General features: G+C 40.8%; 1 protein-coding gene across 12 annotated transcripts in view; it reads right to left on the bottom strand.

Annotated features, from left to right (window-relative positions):
• DENND1A (DENN domain containing 1A) overlaps window positions 1–23,490 on the bottom strand; it is a 499,929-nt gene that overhangs the window by 329,193 nt on the left and 147,246 nt on the right. For 11 of the 12 annotated variants that reach the window (XM_066256260.1, XM_066256258.1, XM_066256259.1 and 8 more), the window contains 2 exons: window positions 20,466–20,515; window positions 9,456–9,575 (listed from right to left, as the gene is read on the bottom strand). In XM_066256260.1, coding sequence (XP_066112357.1) covers window positions 9,456–9,575; window positions 20,466–20,515 — 170 coding nt within the window. Of the gene's footprint in view, window positions 1–9,455; window positions 9,576–20,465; window positions 20,516–23,490 lie in introns of those variants that run through there. The other variant, XM_066256270.1, reaches the window with a different exon arrangement.

Genomic DNA, 23,490 nt, shown 5'->3' with positions numbered 1-23,490 from the left:
TGTTGTAGAACTGTTTACCTGAAATCTATGTCTTATTGATCAATGTCACCCCATTAAATTTAATTTTCTAAATAAAACTTTTTTAAAACATTAATAACTATTCTTCCTGACCAGTAGTGGCACAGTGGATAAAGCATCGACCTGGAACGCTGAGGTCGCTGGTTTGAAAGCCCGGCTTGCCTAGTCAAGGCACGTATGGGAGTTGATGCTTCCTGCTCCTCCTCCTCCTCTCTCTCACTTTCACTTCCCTCTCTAAAATGAATAAATAAAATCTTTAAAAAAAACAACCACAAACTATTCTTCACTGTCAAGAATCAGGCAATAGTATATAAGTTAAGATAAAAAGCAGTTGAGGGTTTTTTTTTTAAACAAAAATACCAAAGTAATAAGCTGAATAACAAATTCACTATAACAAAAACATTTTTTAAAAAAAGAAATAAGTAAAAAAAAAAAGAAATAAGTCTTAGCAAGAAACAATTTTTCAGATTACTAAGAGCTTCTTTCCTCATAAATCAGTCTCATACAAATAAATTATACAATCATAAACATCCTCAGGAAAGAATATTTAATGATATGTAAAGAAGCTTACAATATAATAAGTAAAAGCTAGAAACAAAACTATAACTAGAGCAAGATCCCAATTCAAGGGAGGAAACACCCCTAGTCATTATAGGAGTCATGGGATGATAGATTGCTTTTCTTAGTCTTCTGAAGTTTTCTAACTTCCTCTAATGAGGAAGCATATCTTCATAATCTCAAAAATTAACATCTGAAAAATAAGTGGCTCACAACTGTTAAAACTGTATGCTCTTCAAACTTCAGCTGGCATAGTGGTTTTTCTGTCTGATGTAAAGAGGTACACTGTTACCCGTAGGCTGGAGCCTCTCACGATGAGGGGAAACGTTAGGCTTCCTACTGCTTTTAAAACTGATCAATGGAAGGGCCAGACAACCTAAATTCAGACTCCTTTTTGTATTCACAAATCTACCTGGCTCTTAAAGAAAGAGTGTAGCTCAGATCCAAGGGGCAGTTTTAGGTGTGAAGCATATGGAGTTATTTTCCTTTCTACCTCCTGCTCAGTAAAAAGCAAAGATAAGGCTCAAATAAATCCTTCCGCTGGTTGTTGCTGTTGTAGGAAAGTGGTTTGCTTACAGGGAGGTCCAAGAAAAATTGTTGACACTCAAACTCAACCAGAGAGCACCAACAAGCCTCTCCTGTAGAATGTTTTTCCATCTCCCAAAAAAGGTCCCTCGTGTGGAATTCTTAAGACTCTTTCTTTCAGAAGGCAGGCTCAGTTTTACTGGTTTTCCATTCAAACACACCCTGCATCAGATTTAAAGAAAACTGATTATTCTCTACAATCATATGGTTGGACTGTTCACATAGATGGCAGGGACGCTAGCCAAAGGGGAATATGACCCCTTGATGCTAAATGAAGGGTTACTGAGTTTGAAAACCTTAGTCCCAGGTGGTCATGTGCTTATTCTCCAGAGGTGGAAGAATCACCTCCATTATCCTGGACACCCTGGATGGAGGTCAGAAGATCGCTGTTGGCCAGCTAAAGAACGGAGATTAAATCTTCCTTCTTCAGGTCCCATCTTCATCATTTATAAAATGAGGGTGAGCTGTAGCGTATTATTACTAAGAGCCCTTTAAGCTCACATCTGAGATCACTGTGCAATGGCACACTACTCACCATGGCTCTTAAAACAAAATCTATATAGCGAGATGAACAAACTTTCAAAACTTGTAAAGGTAGCTTTGGTGGCAAGAAAATAAAATTTGAAGTTGTGAATCAGAGTCAAAAGAAAGTTACAGGAAATAAGTCCAAAGCAGTTAAGAGGGCGAGCTTTGGATTGGAATTTTTTGGGTTCCAAACCAAATTCCTTCAGTTCCTCCTGGTGAGATCTTGGGCAAGTCACTGTATCTCTCTGTCTCTACCCCTATATCTCTACAATGGAAAGGATTTCATAGGGTCGTAATAAGAATAAATGAGAATTATGCAGACCACCTGGCATATTACATAAATGCTAATTCCACCTTCTCTTCTACATTGTAGTAAGTTGTCCTGACTTAATGGTGTAACAACATTACCATCAGCCACAGTTTCTGGAGGTATCAGGTAAGTGAGGTCTGGGGAAAACGAAAGACAACAGAAGTGTCCTCCTGGAGCTCCTGGGCGCTTCCACTGCGTTGCCCTGTACTAAGCAAGCTTCATGAGCATTAAGATAAGGAAGTGCTCTGCTTTCAAAACAATGTGAGAAAATGCCACATCTTCTTCTTGTAATGTCTAACTCATTCAGTCTCATAATGAAAATTTTCGTTTAGCCCAAGTCTTGGAATTTTGAATACCTACAACGTTGGGCTCAGGTTGCTTGAGGAGAGGTTGAATCAGGCTGGTTTCCTTGGATAAGGATCAGGAGGAGACAAGAAGCTTCCTCCTACAATGGATAGCCCTGTGGCTGGATCCTGGTACGAAGACACACCTGTCTTTCCAACCACCCAGCCTCCCAGCCTTCAACTAGCAGGCCTCAGGACAGTGAGGGCAGTTCTATTTATTTCCCTTTCTTCTCTTCCAAGGTGATTTTCTTTAAATAGTACAGCTTGTTACTGTTGCTGAGTTGTGGCTCCCCAGAGAATGATACGTTTCTAAGCATGAAGGCATCTGTGTGACAATAAAACATGCAACATACCCCACTTTTTTTAATTAAGAAAGTTATAACCTCCCACAAAGTGATGTTTCTGATGAGCACATCACCCCCTCCTGTCTCCTCACCTCATGCAAGCCTTTCAAAATACTGAGGATCTCAGAAAGGGCCCTGGGCCTAGTAAACCAGAGCCCTATCCCATGGGTTTGGCTTCCAACAGAAGCCATGTTCCAGGACCCGCAATGGGTGGAATTATAATCCACCACAGCAGTTGGGCCCTCTTCCAGCTGACTACCCAGAAAACAACATTGTGCTCATTGTAACTTTTAAGGGGAGGAATTAAAAAGGAATCAAACAGCTCCAGAGAGATGGAAACAAGCAAAAAGCAGAGGAAAGTTTTCTGTTAAATAGTATGAACGGTCCAGGTTTCCCAAATGGCATTTAAGGCATTGGGAAGAAAGGTTGATCTCTCCCAGAGGGGCCCCAGCTTTGATGCCCAGACTGCCCTCAAACATCAGGCTGTGCATTTTGTATAGCAGGGTACCCTCAGGCGAGACAACTATAAATAGCTTAAAACAAGAATAGGAGATTCCATCTGTTTCTGGAATATTTCAGCAGCACCTGCTTTCAAGGTAAAAATCTAGGAGCTGTCCCCACAGCCTTCCTTCCCAACTGCCTTTCCCACCTCCACCCCATACACATTTTAAACTAAAGCAGATAACACACAATCCAAAAGGGCTTCTGCCACCACACCTGCCTAAGAAAAGAGTCCTTTGATTTTTCTCCTGAACTATGTGTGTTTAAAAAAATACTAGAACAGGTAGAGAGAGCAGCCAAAGTTTTAAAAACCAGACTCTTATTACTTCTAGCTTCTTTTTCTTGATGAAAACTAAGCTTTTTCTGTGTTTGTAGTAGAAAGAGTACAATACGGATGAAAAAAGATGCAATAGTTCTTCCTGCCATTAAGTTAGAAAGTGTTCCAGAAGGAAGATGGTTCTCACTCAACACAATTAATGTTTAAGCACAAGCCAGTATGCCAGCTTGCATGGAAAGAAGGACAGTACTCCCCAACAAGGGCCCAGGAACATATTTCATTAAATTATAGTTTAAAAACAAACAAAAATCCTAAAGTTGGGGCTTGAAAACTCCAATTTAAGTCAAGGTGCTACTCCCAAAGTGACCTGCAGCATCCCTTCTAACAGTACCAGAAGATCTGAAGCAATTTCACGTAGAAAAGCCACTTTACCCTCAGTCTGCAAACATCAGCATTCCTGAAGTCCGCCCCGAAGCATCTGATGGCACTCCATCTGTATGGAGATCCACAATCGTGAGCTCCTCTTCCATAATCTGTTCCCAGCACTTTTATGGCATCATCTCTTGCTACTGTCCTCTTATCAAATTCTCAGCATCTCATCTTGCTCTACCTTTCGTTCTCTGGGTCTGCGCACACCAGCTCTCACCACCTCAAGCGCTTTCCTGCCATTCTCCTCCTGGCAAGCCCCCACTGATGCTGTGAGACCCAGTTTAACTGGGAACTATCAGCAACACTTCCCCTGATTCTATAGCCAGAGTTGGGCACTGCCTAATCTGTGACCCCACAGAACCTTGCACATATTTTTTTTTTCAAATAGCACTTACCACATCATATTTTAATTAATTGTTTACATAGTCCCTTCCCAAAGATTGAGTGCTTCCAAAACAGAGAGGATAGACGTGACATGGGAGGTGGGTATCAGAATCAGAGCTGGCCTGGGAGCACTGTACCCAGAAGCACATTTAATTTTAAATGTGGTAAAGGACAAAAGTACATATTGTTTTCAGTTCATAATACCAAGCACAGAATGTGTTCAGCTCATAAAAAATTTGGATGAACATGACATCTGAAAGGTTCTCATCATATAGGGAGCTAGGGCTAGACCTTTATGCCTGTTTTAAGGGAGTTTGAGGTAAATCAAAGCCGAAGACCAAGTGTTATTTATGCATTGCTCATTCCTTATATAGTCTAGGTACTAAGTTACTTAGCAATTGAATAAAAATTTAAAATGTTAAACAAAAATTTTATATACTGTCTTGATGAAACAAGTTGTATCTTTCTCAAATGTATTCTAGTTTCTGAAATGTTCTATTTGGCTATAGAGACACATTAGTATTATATGACATAGCTCCTATAATCCACCCCCCACCCCCACCCCCTACCAAACAACATGGCTATGGCTTTGAACTCTTATGCTCTTGATGGGTACGTGTCATTTAGGCAAAGCAGTAGCCACAAAAATTGTTTTGGTTGGTTCTATAGGTCACTTTCTTTTATATTTGAAAGATTTCAGAAGTAAGTGCTGTACCACATCAAATGCAGACAGTGCTCTCTGAAAATGCTAAATACTCTTTCACATTTAAAATGAAGAGCAACTAACTTAATTGATAGCCATTGTTCTCCTAGCTGGTGTTTTTAATCTAGTCCTAAGTACCATCCAGCTACTAGTTAAATAATATTATAATGAGTTTCAAGGAAAATTAAAAACCTTTAATAAAATAAACTAGTTAACCAGGAGAAACCATGCACTTGACTTTACATACCATGGTACTTGTGTTAACGAAACTTGTTTATACTCTAGTACAACTACATTTTTTAATATTCTTTGTGTGTATCTGTGAACAAAACAGATAAAAATTTCCAGCCTTCACGGAGCTTATAGGCTAGTGGCAGGAACAGGGAATGCCCCTAACAATGAACCTATTAAGTTAATATATAAAGAGTATCTGCCCTGGCTGGTTGGCTCAGTGGTAGAGTGTCGGCCCGGCATGTGGATATCCCAGGTTCGATTCCCAGTCAGGGTACACAGGAGAAATGCCCATCTGCTTCTCCACCCCTCCCCCTCTCCTTTCTCTCTGTCTCTCTCTTCCCCTCCTGCAACCAAGGCTCCATTAGAGCACAGTTGGCCTGGGCACTGAGAACGGCTCCATGGCCTCCGCCTCAGGTGCTAAAATGGCTCCGGTTGCAACTTGCAACAAAGCAGCACCCCAGATGGGCAAAACACTGCTCCCTAATGGGTGCTGGGTGGAACTTGGTTGGGGGCATGCAGGAGTCTGTCTCTCTGCCTCCCTGCTTCTCACTTCAGAAAAATACAAAAAAAAAAAAAAAAATCTAAGAACCTTTCATTGTGACATTAACTTTAAATTTGTAATGCTGATGGTCTAGTCTTTTATGGACACAAGGCCTGTCACTTAGCACAGGATTGTAACTGAGATTCAAAGGTTCATCTCTTACAACATGAAATAAGTTTGATGATATGAACCATACTTTTGAAACTAACTGTATTTCATATTCCCTCTTTCAGCTAGTGTCCCATGAGGCCTTCCTCTAACTAGAGCTTTCAGTGCTGTGTTCTTCCATCCAAATGGAATGCATCTCCTGGTCTCTGAAAGCCATATATACACTGTCTTCTTGGTCAGGCATTATATTAAGGATTGGAGATACAAAGTTGCTTAACACACAGTCTTTACCCCAAAGAGTTAACTGTCCAATAGGAGAAAGACAAAGGTTACGCGAGGCTTATGAGTGTATAACTGAAGTATGCGAAGCATCCAGGCTCAGCCCGAGGAGGGGATGATTACCTCTGCCTAGAGAAGCCTGCCCGGCGTGCCTACGCCGAGTCTGGGAGAATGGGTAAACGTGTGAAGGCAGAAAGGGTCCACTGGCTCATATGGACCAGTGAGCACGTGAACTTGAGAGAGCAGTCAAGAAGGAAGGGATCCTCAGAAGCTAGGATCAGTGGAGGCTATAATGCACAGACATTATCCTTCATGAGAAGAAATGGAAAGAGTAGAGAGGGCTTATGAGCAGACGTGAGTTAGAGCAGTGGGCACACTAAAAATGGTGATTAGACCTCAAGGCACAGGTTAACTAAAGGGAAAGCAACTAAAAAAGGCAAGGAGACCAAGCAGCAAAAGAGGACAATGCTAATAATGTAAACCAGACCCAAATCGTGCTCATGTTCTCCCAACAGACCACTCTACTCTCCACTGGACATGTCGCCAACCAGTCCTCCAGGGTTAACAGTAAACTCTTCCATTCATGTCTCACCCCAGCAATGTCCCCACACCAAGCGCAGGCAAAGCGTCACTGTTGAGCCCTTTACGTGTGCACAAGCTGGATACAATAAAGTGAGGCTTCCACCCCAACTCATGTTGCATAGCCATGAAACGCACGTACCAGAATTCATATTGCGCTCTTCACTCCACAGTCACTATTCACCAGCACTGGAAGAGCAATAGTAAGATGACACTGTGCCATGGGACCGCTCTGTGTATCATATATAGCACACTGTAGTGTGACCATCCATCTCCCCAGCTAGTCCTGGGAGCTCCGCAAGGGCAGGGACTAACTAATAGTAGGCACTCGATTAAGGGCTGACAAACGAATGAATCAACCCACCAGATATATTTCCATGGTGCCAAGTTAGTATAACAGATACGAAACACACCAATTACTGCTATTTTTCATTCTAAATGACGACAGCGTGAAGGCTACTCAATGAGCTTCTTGCAAACAGGAAGTCCATGACCCTTCATATAGACACACAAAGTCAAAAGCTAGAATTAGGGGAGAGCAAGTTTTTAATTTAAATTTTTAAATAAATGGTTTTCCACTCCCAAAAATATGCTGAGTGAATGTGATAGTGCAGTTCAGTCATCCCCCACCCCCAACAAACCCAACGCATGTGCACACGCGCATGCGCACACACACTCTCTCTCTCTCTCTCTCTCTCTCTCTGAACGGAAAAAACGACATAACTCAAAATATTTGGTGGGGATGGGACGGGCCTTTCTGCAAAACTTCAAGAACTTGGCTCAAATCCTCACCTCCTCTAAATCAGTGGTCCCCAACCTTTTTTGGGCCATGGACCGCTTTAATGTCAGAAAATATTTTCATGGACCGGCCTTTAGGGTGGGATGGATAAATGTGTCATGTGACCAAGACAAGCGTCAAGAGTGAGTCTTAGACGAATGTAACAGAGGGAATCTGGTCATTTTTTAAAAATAAAACATCGTTCAGACTTAAATATAAATAAAACAGAAATAATGTAAGTTATTTCTTCTTTCTCTGCAGACTGGTACCAAATGGCCCACGGACCAGTACCAGTCCGCGGCCTGGGGGTTGGGGACCACTGCTCTAAATGACTGCACAGATATGCAGTGTCCTGACCAAGGCTGATATATAACATTAGGAAAAAAATGGAAGAGAAATTTTTCTTTAAAAAGAAGAATAAAAAAGACCAACATCGGGGCCTGACCTGTGGTGGCGCAGTGGGATAAAGCGTCGACCTGGAACACTGAGGTTGTCGGTTCAAAACCTTGGGCTTGCCTGGTCAAGGCACATATGGGAGTTGATGCTTCCTGCTCCTCCCCCTTCTCTTTCTCTCTCTCTCTCTCTCTCTCTCTCTTTCTCTCTCTCCCCCATCTCTAAAAATCAATAAAAAAGACCAACATCGCTAAATCAAAAAGTAAACAACCCTTTACCTCAGAGCCCAACATTCTGGGCAGGCAGCCCCGGGGGCTAGGGGCCGGGCTCCGGAGGCTAGACACGCTTCCAAGGGCTCTCCCTCCACGTTCACCCCACCAAGCGTTGGGGCTGGACTCTCTTCCTATGGCTTTCTGACACTTACCCTCTCGCGCCCCAGTTACAGATGCTATGCTTAATGAAGAAGACAGTTCATTTGCTGATTACAAATAATAAGAACGTTTGTGCAGGGAAAGCCAGACGCAGCAATCGGACCGACAGCACAGAGCGAAGGCACTCCAGGGTCAGCCCTCTTCCCCTCCCAGTGTGAGGGTGTGTGTGCTGGAGGGGCAGGGGCTCTTTTCCCGGTGAAGACGAGAAGAAAGTGCAGGGACTAACACACCAGAAAACTACTCCTTCTGGCACTCACAGAGGGTCTGGCCTTTTATCCCCAGGCCCAAAGCTGGGACTGGGGAGCCGGGTTTTGTCAGGGGCGCCTCCCCACCGTCCTGCCATCCTGCCCTGGGCTGCTCCACATGAGCAGAGAGAGACAGGAGGCAGGCCCCTCTGACACCTACTTAACCGGGCAGATGGAGAGGAGCGTGTGTGGAAGCCGTTACTTCCCCCTCAGGAGACGCCCAGCAGGAGCCCACAGAGCCAGCAGCTCCAGAGCCGCTTTCCACACATCCCGCCTCCCAGCCCAGAACACGCCTCACCCTCTGGCAGGAGGAAACAGCATTAGGCAAGCCCGGCTCTGGTGGACGAGGGGGTTTTAGAAGACCTAAAGACTGCTTACAGGATTCAGTCCTCTTTCCAGGCCTCTCCCAACGGTAGCCTAGTTGGGAAACAGTCACTCACTCATTGACCCAAAGGGGGCAAGGGTGTTACTTTGAGGAGGGCACAATCAGTGTCTGCGAGACGTCCTGAGCCACAGACACATACTTTATTAATAATCTTATATATACAAAACGTCCAAGGGGAAGCCTGACAGGCTAACTTCTGACAGCTCCAGATAACAGCAGGGGAACCGAAGCCATGCTGGCTCCCCAGCTTCCCCACACTCCACGGAGGCGACGGGCCCTTTACACCCCGGGGATGTGATACAAATAAATAAATACGGTTATCTGCAGAGCTTACAGTGCAAGGACAACACTGTGAAGTCCTCCTCCCCTAGTGCAGTGACTTGTGGGACAAAGATAGGAAAATAAAAAGAGCAGCTGGAAAATTTAATTACAGAAGAACAACGCAAAAGTGGCCATTGTTTCACAGAACTCGCTGATGCGATGAGCAAAGCCCTTCTCCCTTACCTTAAGATACAGAAGCAGCTCTTCGCTCCTGAAGATAAGCGGCAGAACCCGAACCTCTGTTTGCTGTCAATGTCAGTGAGCACGAATGTGAAGTTCTGGCCAACTTGGCTAACTGTGAGGCTGCAGCAAAGAGAGAACAAAGAAAAAAATGAATGTGCAGTGAGTTTCTTGATAAAGTATCTAATCATGACAAGTCGTTGAACCTGTACCATTTCCTTTCTCGGTGGAACTCTTTATAAATGAACTGAAAATTTACACACTTCAAGGGAACAGATTGTGAGCCACTAAAAAAAGGGGGTGGGGGGCAGCAAGCAGCATATTCTAGTGCCTACTCATCACAGCCAGCATACCTTCTTACGGAGCTCAGGCAGGCAGCATGGTCAGTCACCCCTCAAATCATGAAAGGTGCATTCTATTAACCTCATTTGGTATCTGAGGAAATAGCCTAGAGTGGCAATGCCTAAGGTGCCAACTGGTGGATTGCAAAACACTGAATTTTAAAGTTAGGCCTAAGGAACACCAAAGCCTTCTCTACCAGCAAGGTGCAAAATGACCATTAACTTGCTCGCCTAATCATTCCTCTAGATCAGGAAATAACAGTGATTGCAGTGGAATAACTTTAGTGTCTGCTGCGTGTTGACCACAGAGTGAGACACTTCACATAAACCATCTCATTTGTCTCAGCAACAGAGCTGGAACTTGGAGATGTTCCCATTGTACAGAAAAGAAAACTGAGAAACTGAATCAAGTTCACAGACATACTAAGGGGAGAAGCTGGAACACAAGAAGGCAAAGTTAGCTATTACTTTTTCCTAAATTCCTGTATCTTTCATAATTTTTCTGTCTTTCTTTTTGTATTTATTTATTTATTTTGGGGGGGGTATTTTTCTCAAGTGAGAAGTGGGGAGGCAGAGAGACAGACTCTGACCAGGATCCACCCAACAGCTCACTAGAAAGTGATGCTCTTGCCCATCTGGGGTGTTGCTCTATTGCAACTGGAGCTATTCTAGAGGCTGAGGAGCCATCCTCAGTGCCCGGGCCAACTTTGCTCCAATGGATCCTTAACTGCGGGAGGGGAAGAGAGAGTTAGAGAGAAAGGAGAGGGGGAGGGGTGGAGAAGCAGATAAGCACTTCTCCTGTGTGCCCTGGCCGGGAACTGAACCTGGGACTTCCATATGCTAGGCCGATGCTTTCATCATCTTTTAATTTATGAGGGACATATTTTACACTTTACAGGACAGACATACCAAATGTCTTAACAATGCAAAATGCTTTCTAAGAAATGTAAACAAGGTTTTTAAAAAAGACATTAAAGAAAAAAAGGCTAAAAATTCCCGCATTAACACAAAAATCACCAAACCACATATAAAAGCAACATAAAATAGAAAATGTCTGTTTTAAAAAATTAAAAATCATATTACTAATCAGATTAATCCTTAAACTCTTTTTTTTAAGAGTTATAAAATGTTTTAAAATGCATTTCTAAAAATCAGTTTACCAGTTTAGTTTGGATTCCTCTTTAAAAATTTAAATATTCCAAATTCTAATACCTAAATGTACGCTATTATAACATTTTAGAATTTGACACTGACTTTTTCAAAGAAACTCATTGACTCATATTATGGTTTATATGCTGCATTTACAAGATATCCTCAAATTGATAATATATGCAAATAGCTGCTCTCACCTACTTGATAAATTGTCAGTGGAATAAGCATCACATGGCTCACCAGTCCTTTTCCAATGGTAGACGTTTTGAGTCTTTGGATACCATATGAATTAAGTTTTCAAATACAGACAACCTCCCTTTCTAAAACTCCCTCATATAAACTGCATAAGAAAATTAAAGAGGTCTCCAAGGTACCCAGAATAAAAAGTCAATGGACCCTACCCAGGAATAGGCAGTAAAGAAATAATTCCATCTCTTGGAAAGTGGTTACAGAGTACAAGAAAATAATTCTAAGAGAAAAGAAGGTGCTCCACTCGCCTTTTTTTTAACTAGGACGATGAACAAAAACAAGGTGGCAATTTAAAAGCAACATGGTAATAAAACAGGTGTAAGTAATGCTATCCCTCCACCTTAGACAGGCCTGGAGAAGGAACACATTTCTATAAAAGTTATAGAGCTGTCGAGGGGACACCAAACACTACCCTCTTATGGCTGTTATGTTTTATCTATAAAGCTTGGATACTGTGTTACTATGGTGATTTAATACTATGTTTTAAAGGGGGATTATATGATTAATTTTAACAAGGTTGAGAACTGAAGATGTGTGAGAAACAGGATTCTAGCTCACATAATTAAAGTGATTGGGGAAAAAAGTGGGCCTCTTTGGGGGAGGAGAAAACCCTGTATTATTAAAACAGTTAAAGCAACAGGTCAGGATGGTTCTAAGTTACAAATAAGATTAACCCTTTGGGAAATACTATATATTATGTGACCATACAAAATATGACTGTTCATTATTTTAATTCAGGGTTTGATTTCACTTCTACAGTGTTTAAAATGAAGCATCCTAGAAAGAAAAAATATTGACAGGACTGAATGAAAAGAAAACACCCAGCATTTCTAGGAAAAGAATGGAGAACAAATACAACTTGGTTGGTGAGTTGAGTGTCATTAATTTCCCTATTATCTTTTCACTACCGTTAAAAATGCTGAAAATGCTGTTAGCTACCTTATAAGAGCAAAGAAAGATTCATTACTCATTTATTTGGTTAGAGTCCCAACCCAATCACTTGCTAACTGAGCCTTCATTTAGCAAGTTATTCCTCGAAGTATCCCAGTTTCTTCATCTGGAATAACAACGAGAAACTACCATCCAACCCAAAGGATGTTTGGGGAACAAGTGAAATAAGCATCAAGTATAAATGCCAGTCCATAGTAAGAACAATTAATAAAAGAGATGCAAGCTGTTAAGTTACCATCTGAATGAAAACTAAAATTCGTATTAAAATCATGCATTTGCTTGGACTCTTCCTGACTCAGCTTTGTAACACTGGGAGAGGAGGAAGGAAGGCAGCCTTCCTTCCTCTCGTGTCTGTGGCCTCTTTTCAGGAGAGGGCAGTCCTCTGGATGACCAAGCAAGCTATCTGTGCTTGCATTCAAGTGACAAGATTCCTTTGCGGGGGGGTGACAGCTTGAAAGGGGGCACTTATTTTCAGTCGAGTCACCTTTTAAAAACCCTAGTAAGGTGAAGTAGATCATTAAAAGCCCCAAATCATTAAACTCTAAAATATTTTTCCCTTAGACAATTTCCAATAAACTCCAAGTCAGGCAAGAGCACTCAGAAGTTAACTTGAAGCGTCTCAATCTCCAAGAAATGTGTCATTCCTTCTAGGAAAGTATTCACATTTTCTCCATTAAAATGACTGAGAAAAGGGGGTCTGCTTCCTTCAAGGCTGCAGTTTCTGTGTTTGCCTCTAGGATCAGAACCCATACCTTTTCAACAGGAATCAGATTTCTCGATAGTTAAAACTGGGAGGGGCTGAAGAAGCCATCTTATCTAATTCTCCTGTTCTACAGCTGGGAAAACTGAGGCTCAAGGTAATTTTTTTACTTTTCTTTTCTCAAAGTAATCATGATTAAAACAAATATTCAAGGCCCACTCTGGTTCAGAGTCTCTCCATTCTGCCTCAGTGCACCAAATACAATAAACCCCCACCAGAAACTTTCAACTCAGTCAAAGGAACTCAAGTATGCGAGAAATTCAGAAAGATGTCTCATCAAACAGACTGCATTTCCTACTAAGCAAGAGAAACCAAATTTGAGTATTTCCAGAACCAAGCCCAGGAGACAGGGCCAAGACCACCCTAGCTGTGCTTCCCATGCTTAGGTGAGTATGGGAAAGAAGGAAGGAAAGCAATGACTATTTGCACCACAAGCGTGAACCTTCACACTGCCTTTAAGTGTCTGTCAGACACTCAAGGCCCTTCCAACAGCATTTTGCTTAACCTTGAAGTTGTTTACAGTTTCGGAGTATACATGGCATGAAGTATGTGGATGGAACAGTTTGATCCCAACCTTCCCATGAGAAATGGGATTTCCTATTTCAGCCTCACTTTAAGTCTAATTTGTCATTTTACAAAACTGCTGTGGAGCTTCCTGCCTGTCCACTTGGAGAACAAACAAGTGTACCAGAAAGCACACAGCTTGTGGTAGTGTCATCTGAAACCAGAGAAGGAGTGAGGACAGAAGAACATGGAAGACAAGGAAAGGCCCTGAGACAACACAGTCAGAGACAGCTTCTCAATGACGACATCAGGACCGGCCTAAAGGACGCGATGAGTAGCCACTCCAGAAGCCGGGACTGGGTGTTTCAGGTAGAGAAACGAGCTGTGCAGATTCTCGGGCTGGGAAGAGCAAAGTACATTCAGGGACTAGAGGACGCCAGTAGAGCTGACATGCAGGAGGTGAGGGGAAGTGACATGACAGGAAGCTGCTAGGCGAACACATGCCAGATCATGCAGAGACCCTCACAGATCTTGATAAAGAATCAGAATGGTTTTTGTAAAGGCAAAAAAAAAGCCACTGAGTAGTTTTAATCAAGACAATCACAGATTAGCCTACAGTTGCTAACACTGGATCTGAGTATGATGTTGAGAACAATTTGGAAGAAGGCAGAAGTAGAAGCCGAGAAAACAGTCAGGAGACTAATGCAGGAACTACTCCGGACGAGACTGGACACTGGCATATCTCATGTAGGGAGAGTGGGGATGGACATGGGTGAAGAGCTCCAAGTCACAGCCAGCAGGTTTATATGACAGGCTTGCAGGTGAACTGAGAGTTAGGGAGCAAAAAGGCAGCATATTACCATCTAATGACAGAAAACTAACAAGTTTGGGGGGAGATCCAACAGTTCTATCAATATTTGGGATATGTTAAATCTGAGATCTGTACGGAAATGTCAAGTACGTGATTGAACATACTACATAGGAAGTCAGAGGAAAAGTCTGAATTAGAGCTATACATTTATTTGGAAGTCATGTACACACAGATGGTATTTAATGCCCTGGTAAAGAATATGGTCACTTAGGGAGAGCACTCATAGAAACAAAAGACCCAGGAATAAGTACAGGAGCATCAGTTTAGAAGATGAGTATAAAACCCCCAGGCAGAAAAAGCAGGAGGAGGGGTCAACTGTACTAATGCATCAGATGAGAAGAGGAAAAACAATGCCTAATGAACTGAGTAATATGGAGGTTCATATGACCTTGATAAGAAAAGCTCTAGTTGAGTGACAGAAGCAGAAGGCAGACTGAAGAGGAAGAGGAAGTTGAGATGTGTGGGCAACTCTTCAACTCTTCCAAGAAGTGGGTATTAGACAAAAACAAAATGGAAATGAAGCTCCAAAGATGGGTATTCTTTTTAGGATGGAGGAATACCAGAACTTGTTTTTAAGCTGTTGGGAATGGTTCAACAGAGGCAGAGATTTATGATGCACGAGAGAGAAGATGAAACAGTAAGGTCTGAACTTTAGCATTGTAGATATGTTCCTCACTTGTTACATGAGCACAGGCAAATTATCATACCTCTCTGAGCCTCATCTGGAAAAAGCAAATAATAACACTCTGCAGAGTATGTTTTTTAAAAGATTTATTGATTTTAGAGAGAGGAAAAAAAGCAACAGAGAGAAAGGAGAGGAGGAGGAGCAGGAAGCATCAATGCATAGTAGTTGCTTCTCATGTGTGCCTTGACAGGGCAAGCCCAGGGTTTCCAACCAGTGACCTCATCATTCCAGGACAACGTTTTATCCACTGCGCCATCACATGTCAGGCATGGAGCAGTTTTGAGGTCTAGAAATAACGTATATAAAGGAACTAGCATAGAGTAAGTACACAGTGAAAATAATAACACTGACTGTTATGAAATAAAATTTTAAGATGGAACTCTCACTGACAATCACCTGCTGAGCCAGTGACTGCAGACACCCCAACAGCTGCCTCTCCTTTTCTTCAGTGCACAGGGGTTGTCAGGCAGGAATCAAGTTTTACCAAGCTATCATATCTTCAGTTACATGAGCCTCAAAACTTCTTTCCAGAAACATATCTCTCCTCTGCCTAAGACTCCAGTTTCTCACAGTCCCTACTCAAAGATCCAAGTGGCAAGAATGGCATTGACCCAAAATGTCTGGGGACCAAGAGTATGTCACCCACTGCCACATACAGGGCAACACCTATCTGCTTGAGAAACATACCAGACTGTTGTAGGAAAGAACTGCGATCTCTCCATCCACTCCTCTACATGAGCCTGACAACGTAACGCTGAATCATAGCTGGAATCAGAAAGTAGCAGAACCAGGAGCAGTAGAGATCCAAGTCCATTCCCTCATTTTACCCATAAGGAAACTTAAGTCCCAGGGAAGACATGCCACTTGCCACACAGCGTAGAACAAGTCAGTGGCGGAACCAAAACTAAAACCTAGGTCTCTTGGTTGTGGTTGTGACCCCCAATGCTGTGCTGAGGCCCAACTGCTCCATCATTATCAGACACTGTATTAAGTATTCATGGGGCACAGCTAACCAATGGGACTGAACCAAGGGTGAAAAACAAGGGACAAAAGTGGGCCCAACTGATTCCATTTGGGTGAATGCACAGAGGTGGGAACAAGAGGAAAAGTCTGGGCTGATAGACATGAATACGCTAATCATGTGCCATAGTCTCATTTTCTGAATGGATTTCATTTTCTCGGTTACCTGTAGTTTTTCCTTTTCTACAATAAATATATATTGCTTTTGAAATACATTTTTAAAGTTTGTTTGGTTACTTTCTTGTGTGGGACCTAATGGTGGCAGTATGACATGGTAGGAAAATTATAGTAAAATTAGAAGCCAGGCCCATGAGCATTCCAAAAGCAGCTCTAGCACTTTCTATGAGTGGGATGCTGGGCAAGTTATTGGACCTGTCTGAGTTTCTGTGTCCTCATATTTGGAATGATGATGGGGACACACTCGCAAATGTGTAACCTTTCAGTGCAAGGAGAGAACACAGCACACACAATGCCCAACACATACCAGCTACATAATAAAATTGTAAATAGCATTTGAACCCCATTTGCATCTTGGTTACATCCTAAATCGTGCAATTATACCTCTGCCCCTGAAAAGATTACGTCATTCTATGCTCGTGTCGCTGTGTGTGACAGTATGATTTATAGGGCAACTTCAGGGTAGCTAACTTTCTGAATTCTGAAGGAGGATAAGCACAAGCATGGAAGAGAAGCTTTCCCATCATCCAGCGTGTCTCCTCAGTGCTCTAACTGAAGCAGGTTTGCGGGCTACCCAGTGTAAGCTAGGAGCACCGCAACATGAAATATTATACAAATCTTTCTTTTTCAAGAAACTGCTTTCATCAGCAGTACTAAGTTTCTGAGAGTGAACAGGGATCTCAGTGCCTTCGTGTCACTACTCCTCTCTCCCAAGAGCTTCAAGGACAGTGTAGAGGAGAAATGACTCTGGATTGAAAAGAAGGTTATCTGCTGCTTTTCCAGCCCAGCAATTACACAGTGATGACCATAAGCAGGTCATTCCACCTCTACAGATCTTGGCTTTCCTTCTGTAAGATGGGATGCTTGAACCAGATGAATCTCAGCTCTAAGATCCTCTGGTCTTATTCTCACACATTGTCAAGGCCTCCTGCAGCCAGAGCCCAAGCTATCACAGGACACGTCACCCTCTCTCCAGCAGGCTCCATCTGCTCTGGCTGAATACACTCTAGGCTCACTCATGGTTTCTCCTCTGCTTTGCTCTTCAACGCATATGGGGTGTTAGGCTCTCCCTTCCACTAACTCCTTCTTGCCATCCTTGCAGACTCAACACAAGTCTCCCCCACAATCAACAGTGTTCTCTGACCATTTCCATCATCCCTACCTTCACTAACCTTTCAGATAGATACTGCTTAATGTGTCTCTCTAATACTTCCTGAACTAGCCTGAGAAACATGGAGGGCAGAACTCCAAGTCAGACACTATTTCCTTATCACTCAACAGAATGCTACACATTCAGAACCTTCCTTTGCTCTTTTGTAAAAGAGACATCACCATCACCTATATCCTAGAGTTGCTGGGAAGAATAAATGAGGCATTCATGTAAAAATGTCCAGTGTGTTGACTAGAATCAATTAGGAACTTAAATACTAATTTATAGCTCCCCCCCACCCCCCAATATAGAGTGACTGGTCTTCCTATAAGGTGTTCTACTAAGAAATGGATTCCTTTAGGAGATGAACATCCGGGCTGTGCTAGCAGCCTAGAGGACCTTGGGCAAGTCACCACTTCCCACAGCTTGGGATGTTTTTACACATGAAGATAAGAGGTACTTGTTCTCATATCTATGGTAGGAGGGTAAAATGAGATGATACATGAGAAAGCATTTTCTTTTGAAGAACTACCAGCATTATTATTTTTCATAGTCCTAGTTTCAGAGAGAAAAATCTTAAAACAACACAAGAGACAGCAAGTTGTCAATGTTAACGGGTGATTTGATGATGACTGAAAATCCCACTCTTGATATAGACTAGAAATGTCAGAAAGTTGTATTATTGTTCCTTGGGGTAGAAAAGCACAGATACCAAAAAAGATTAGGAAGCTTTCTTTTTTGAACATAATCACCTGAGGCATTACTCATCTCCCATAGTGACATTTTCTAAGTCAAACAATATCATAAATACATTTAAGGGTTTTTGGGGGGTCTCTGAATCTCAGCATATCCACTTGACATTGTTAACTGAAAATTAATAAAAATAATAGTGACATTAAAATCTTTGTATTTATTGTAAATAAACCTCATTATTATTCCCTTCTGCAATAAAGTATACCAAGGTTAGAAGCAGGGAAAGAATATACTGTACAATATAAAGTGTTTTTTTATTAATAAAAGTTATCAACACAAGAAAGAACCACTATACATGGTAAGGATGGCAAGAATGAAAATACATCCATAAAGGGACAATTCTGTCCCAAATCATTTTATGAAAAGATATGAGCATCACGATTAGAGGGGAGTAATTTGAAGAGAAGCATATTAAAAGAAAAATACTTTTCTAACAACAGCAGACAAAAAGGCATCAGACATTGGTGACAAAAAGTGTTTTAGAAATATAATTTACAGACTGGTTTTTCTTCCGTTTCAGAATGTAATCACCAAACAGGTAGGTAAGTGGTGTGATGTGAGAGAAAGGCAGAGAAAGAGAGAGAGAGAGAGAGAAAGAGAGAGAGAGGTGTGTGTGTGTGTGTACACGTACTCAGCCACATTGGGGGAGATTTAATCTCATTGTAAATTTCTTCTAATATTAGTTTACAAAGTCAATTAAGGAATACCTGTCCAAAACAGATCATCACTCTAACAATAAATCATATTAGATCTTATTTTTCTTTGTTAAATAACTACCCACATTTTAAAAACATTTCAGCTTTATTAATTTGTATAAATATGCCCTTGCCATATTTGTAATATATTTTATAAGTGACCGGAGGAGATTTCATGCATTGCTAATTATACATATGAACGTGAAGTTTGCATTAAATGTCTCTAAACAGAACCTTGCTTGCTATTTTTAGAAGGAATAGGATAAAGAAGAGATAAGAGGTCTTTCGTTACAAAGACTGACCCTCTTAAAATTAAGGCTATTCTGTTTTGAGCATCAACCTGCTACTGAAACAGCCCTGGTACCAGGATTTTAAAAGGCTGGAGCCTGAAAATACGACAATGGTTGATTGGCTTAAAAATAATATGTTAGAACCAGGGAAAACAATGATTATAAGTGGTTGGCAACATTCCAGAGCTGCTGTTTGGTACTCTCTTTTCTCCTGGTACTCTTTTAAACTCCTTTGGCTACTAATTCTCATCTCACACCATGTTTAGTTTTATGCTAAATATAAACCAGGACATGGCTACTACAAAGTGCAGAATTCAAGCAGCATACCACCCACCTGTACCAAATCAAGAAACACATGACAGAACCTTTCTGAAGATGGGCACATCGTATAGCTTTCTTGGAACATATTATGGCACTTATTCCTTAAGATATATTCTGAAACCTCTCTATCATTAAAAGTAAAATGATAAGCTGTAACATTTGTACAGTCTCATAGTTCAGTTTTCCACGAAGAGAAAAATCACAACCAGCAATCACGTGGACGGGTAGGTGAGTGACAGCAAAGCAATGCTTACACAGCAATGGACAATTCTTGAAATTAAGATTAAGATGATTGGTTTGTCAGTTTACTAACATTGTTACTAAATTATAGTTTTATAAGGGGAAGAAAGCTCTTCTAAAATTGTTCTTAAAATTAGCCATTTAAAAATAAGCTTATTTTAAAAAATAAGCCATTAACCAGGGGCTTGGTTTTTAAAGACTCTTTATAAAGACTATTTTAATTATCTTCAAGTTCTAATATAAGAAACAGTTTATCACAAACAATGAAAATACTAAGAAAATGTTTAAATGATTTTCTATTTTTTTAGCCTAGAAATCTATAGCAAGTATTTATAGAGATACCATTCTTAGAAACCTAAAGAAAACATAAGACTCAATTCAGCAGCATACCTTTTAAATAGCAAAATACCTATAAAAAAGATAGGCCCATGTTGATTTAAATTTTAGTTAAAATCTAGGAAAAACAGTCTCCATAAATACTCTCAAGGCCACGGGGTCACATAATATCACTTAATATTACTTGGTAAAATCAAGTTTATCCATATTTAAATAAAAATTAAACAGCACGGGATTAAAACCCAACCATTCTTATTCATGGGTTGAGTCTGATAACCAAGATCAAAATTTCAAGTCATCCCAGCTCCATCTCACACACTAACCAATGTAAAGCTCCAAGTGTTAAACTCTTTGACAGTGTCAATAAAATCCCCAGGAAAGGACTACAACTCTCCTTGGAACACAGGCATTTTAAATCATGGTTAAGCAGACAGAATGTTAAGAATGGTATGGTTTTTGTTTTCCATAGCACGTTATTGATGCTTTTTATTCAGGAAAGTTTGAAAATCTGACACTACCTGTCCACATAGAAGGGGAAACAAAACTTGGTCAAAGTCTGCAGAACTTCCTGTGGAGAGAAAAGAGAGATAATTTATACATCTAATGGGACCAATAAATCTAACATTAACCATGGCACACAATCTAGCAACTTTACCCTAAAGAAAGAGGAGACAGATGAAGAAATATGGGCTTTATCAATTACATGGGAGGAGTACCAGGCAGTCAATCATGAGAAATAATAAACATGATCAAACTTCATTAAAAATGAAAAATTAATCAAGAATCACACATGGGCAAGCAGCAGGAGCCATGCAGGAAAGCTCTGAAGGGAGGGAGGCGGTTGGGTTGCTGAGTGTTAACACCCCTCCAGGGACCATCTCCAGCCTGACCATATGGATCAGAGTGAATAACACCGAGCCACATGGGTTTGGCCTGGCAGGGCCGCTGTTGCTGGCACCATTTTTGCCTGTTACCTAGGAACAGAGGGGGCAGGGATTAGACAACGCTTCTCAACATCAATAGGCCAGAGCACAAGCAGAACAGAAAACCAACTTGAAGATAATTGTCCCTGAATATTGTCAACTGCATTATTTAGAGTATAAAACTTCATTTACTTACTTTACACAAAAATTGTATTTCTGGCTTAAATTTATTCTGTAACCATACTGTAACAATTTTAAGTATATGCTATTTTTAGTTAATAATTGGACACACTTACCTGTTCGTAATTTGTGAAAATCCAAAGCAAACTACCAGTTTAAATATTTCTTAACAAATTTGTAGGTACATGAAACCAAGCACATTATTCGGGGGAAGTATACAAAAAGGGAACAAAAAGCAGAGTGACATTTCAAAGACTTGTTCATAAAAGAGAAGCTTCTTACATGAAGAAAAGCACACTACTGTATGAGACACAATACACAGTGGGGTGTGACTTTTCCCAATGGATACATTTCACATGTACAGCGTCTATACACACAGTTAAACATATATGCAAGTAATTATTACATCCTTCACAGAATTTTCTCTAGCTTGTCTTAATTTAACTGCAGACTTAGACAACAGCCCACAGTCAGTGCTTAAGTTCATAGACCAAGGTTGTAAGTAAATTTTTTAAAAGTATTTCTTTCATGCATATGATTTGCTTTTTAACTCTTCAAAATCCCAACGTCAAGACAAAATGAAGAACACATTTTTCAGCCATTGAGAAGCTGGTTCAAATTAAAACAAACTTGCCCACTGCAAATCCTCATCCAAGTGCTAAATTAAAGATCAGTTTACAAATGTAGCGCTTTTCTAACCAATAATAATGAATTATCAATGCTAACTGAATTGATGCTTCTCGCTTCATTTATTTTTAAAGCCAGTTCTATCATTCAAGAAATAAACCACATCAATCTAATAACCCACTCAGTGAAGCAGAAAGCACATGGACCTGCCCCGCCAGAGCAGATTCCGCCTCCATAATTCAATTGAGCATATCCTGTTTGTTAATAACATCTTGGACGGGTACTATACACATCGCAGCACTGTTAAGGCATGTCGTGAAATAGTAAAGGCACAGGAAACAAAAAAAAAAAACCTAAAAAGTGGATAGGGATACCTCAGCCAATTCTAGGAGGCATTACTAACATATTAGTTAATTTCATAATGTGACATTCAGAAGTCCTTATATATTATTTTTTAAACTCATTTTAAATAAATTGCAATTTTAATAAAGAATCAGAACAAGAGCAATTCTCAGTGCATAACATTATTATCAGGCAAATATTGTAAAAGAGATCGAATAAAACATGCATTTAATGTCTGCAGTTTCAATTACAAAATATAACCTACACATATAAAACTTACACGATTTATATGGAAAAAAAAGTTTCCTTACATATTTCCTTTCACTTCAGGTTTCAAATACCACAAAACATCTCTCGACTTCAGTACATGTACCAAGCATTCTTTAAAATTCAGTACTAATGCTCCCTCATTGCCAAGATCAGCTACAAAGACAGTTATCCTTTACTCCTCAGAAGTTACAGGTGCAGAAGTGCTTCTCTACTCTATGCTGGAGTTGAGCTGCCAAAAGGCCTCAAGATTTTTGAAAGAAAGGACTCCCATGGCTACGAGAAAGCATTGTGCTCTACAGCAGTCAAAGGAATCTAATATGCCCAACTTATTACTCACTACAATATAAAAACTACTTACCACTTTCTAAATGTCAAGAGTAATAACCAACCGTGAACTTGTCTGTCAGATAATATTAGAACAAATATCAAAATACCCAATGTGGGCTGAGTATAACCCACCTCCCAAGAGCTTTCCTTTTTACCCAAGAAAGCGGTGATAAGTCTAATTAAGCAATGCGGCAGGGGGAGGGGAGGAAGGAAGGGAATATAGGCAAATGTAGGCACATGTTTGTGCATTACAATATGTTTCTTCATGTTTGTGATATTACAAGAGCTTGATATTCCAATTTAAGTCAAACAAGACGGTAGTGTGCTGTCAGAGCAGAAAACAAAAATGAGCATCTACTCTGCATTAGGCATATTCACACGTCATCTCAATCAAAACTGAAAAATCTACTTCTTGGTTTAGGAAGGGAAGGACAGGAAGAGGAATAAAAAAAACAAGCAATGTTTCTTATAAATAAAAACTGCTAAAATGAACAAATTTTCTTGATGCTGATGTTTTCTCTATATATAAATATTTAACCAACTTATCCTCTTTTTCCAAAAGAAAACACAATTACTTGAATGTGAAAAGTACCACTCTCCAGAGAGGGGACTTTAAAACCCTGATTTAAACATATTTTCAGCATTATATTTATAGCAGAATGTCTTTCAGCATTGACTTTACAGGGAAAACAGTCATTAACCAGTTACCAACCCCACTTTCTCTCTGGAACCTGCATCTTTGGCTAGGGAACCTTCTTTGCAGCTGGTAATTTTCCTGTTTTCATCCCCCTTCCTCTTGCCCACACAAGCTCTTTCAGACGACCTCAAGGACTGGCCGGCAATTCGGATCCTGGAGACGCAGTACCGCTGATGA

This window comes from Saccopteryx bilineata, chromosome 2 (assembly GCF_036850765.1).
Source record: "Saccopteryx bilineata isolate mSacBil1 chromosome 2, mSacBil1_pri_phased_curated, whole genome shotgun sequence".
NCBI classification, from domain to species: domain Eukaryota; kingdom Metazoa; phylum Chordata; class Mammalia; order Chiroptera; family Emballonuridae; genus Saccopteryx; species Saccopteryx bilineata.
The sequence above is the reverse complement of the archived record's forward strand: the minus strand, read 5'-3'. Positions and strand labels throughout refer to the sequence as shown.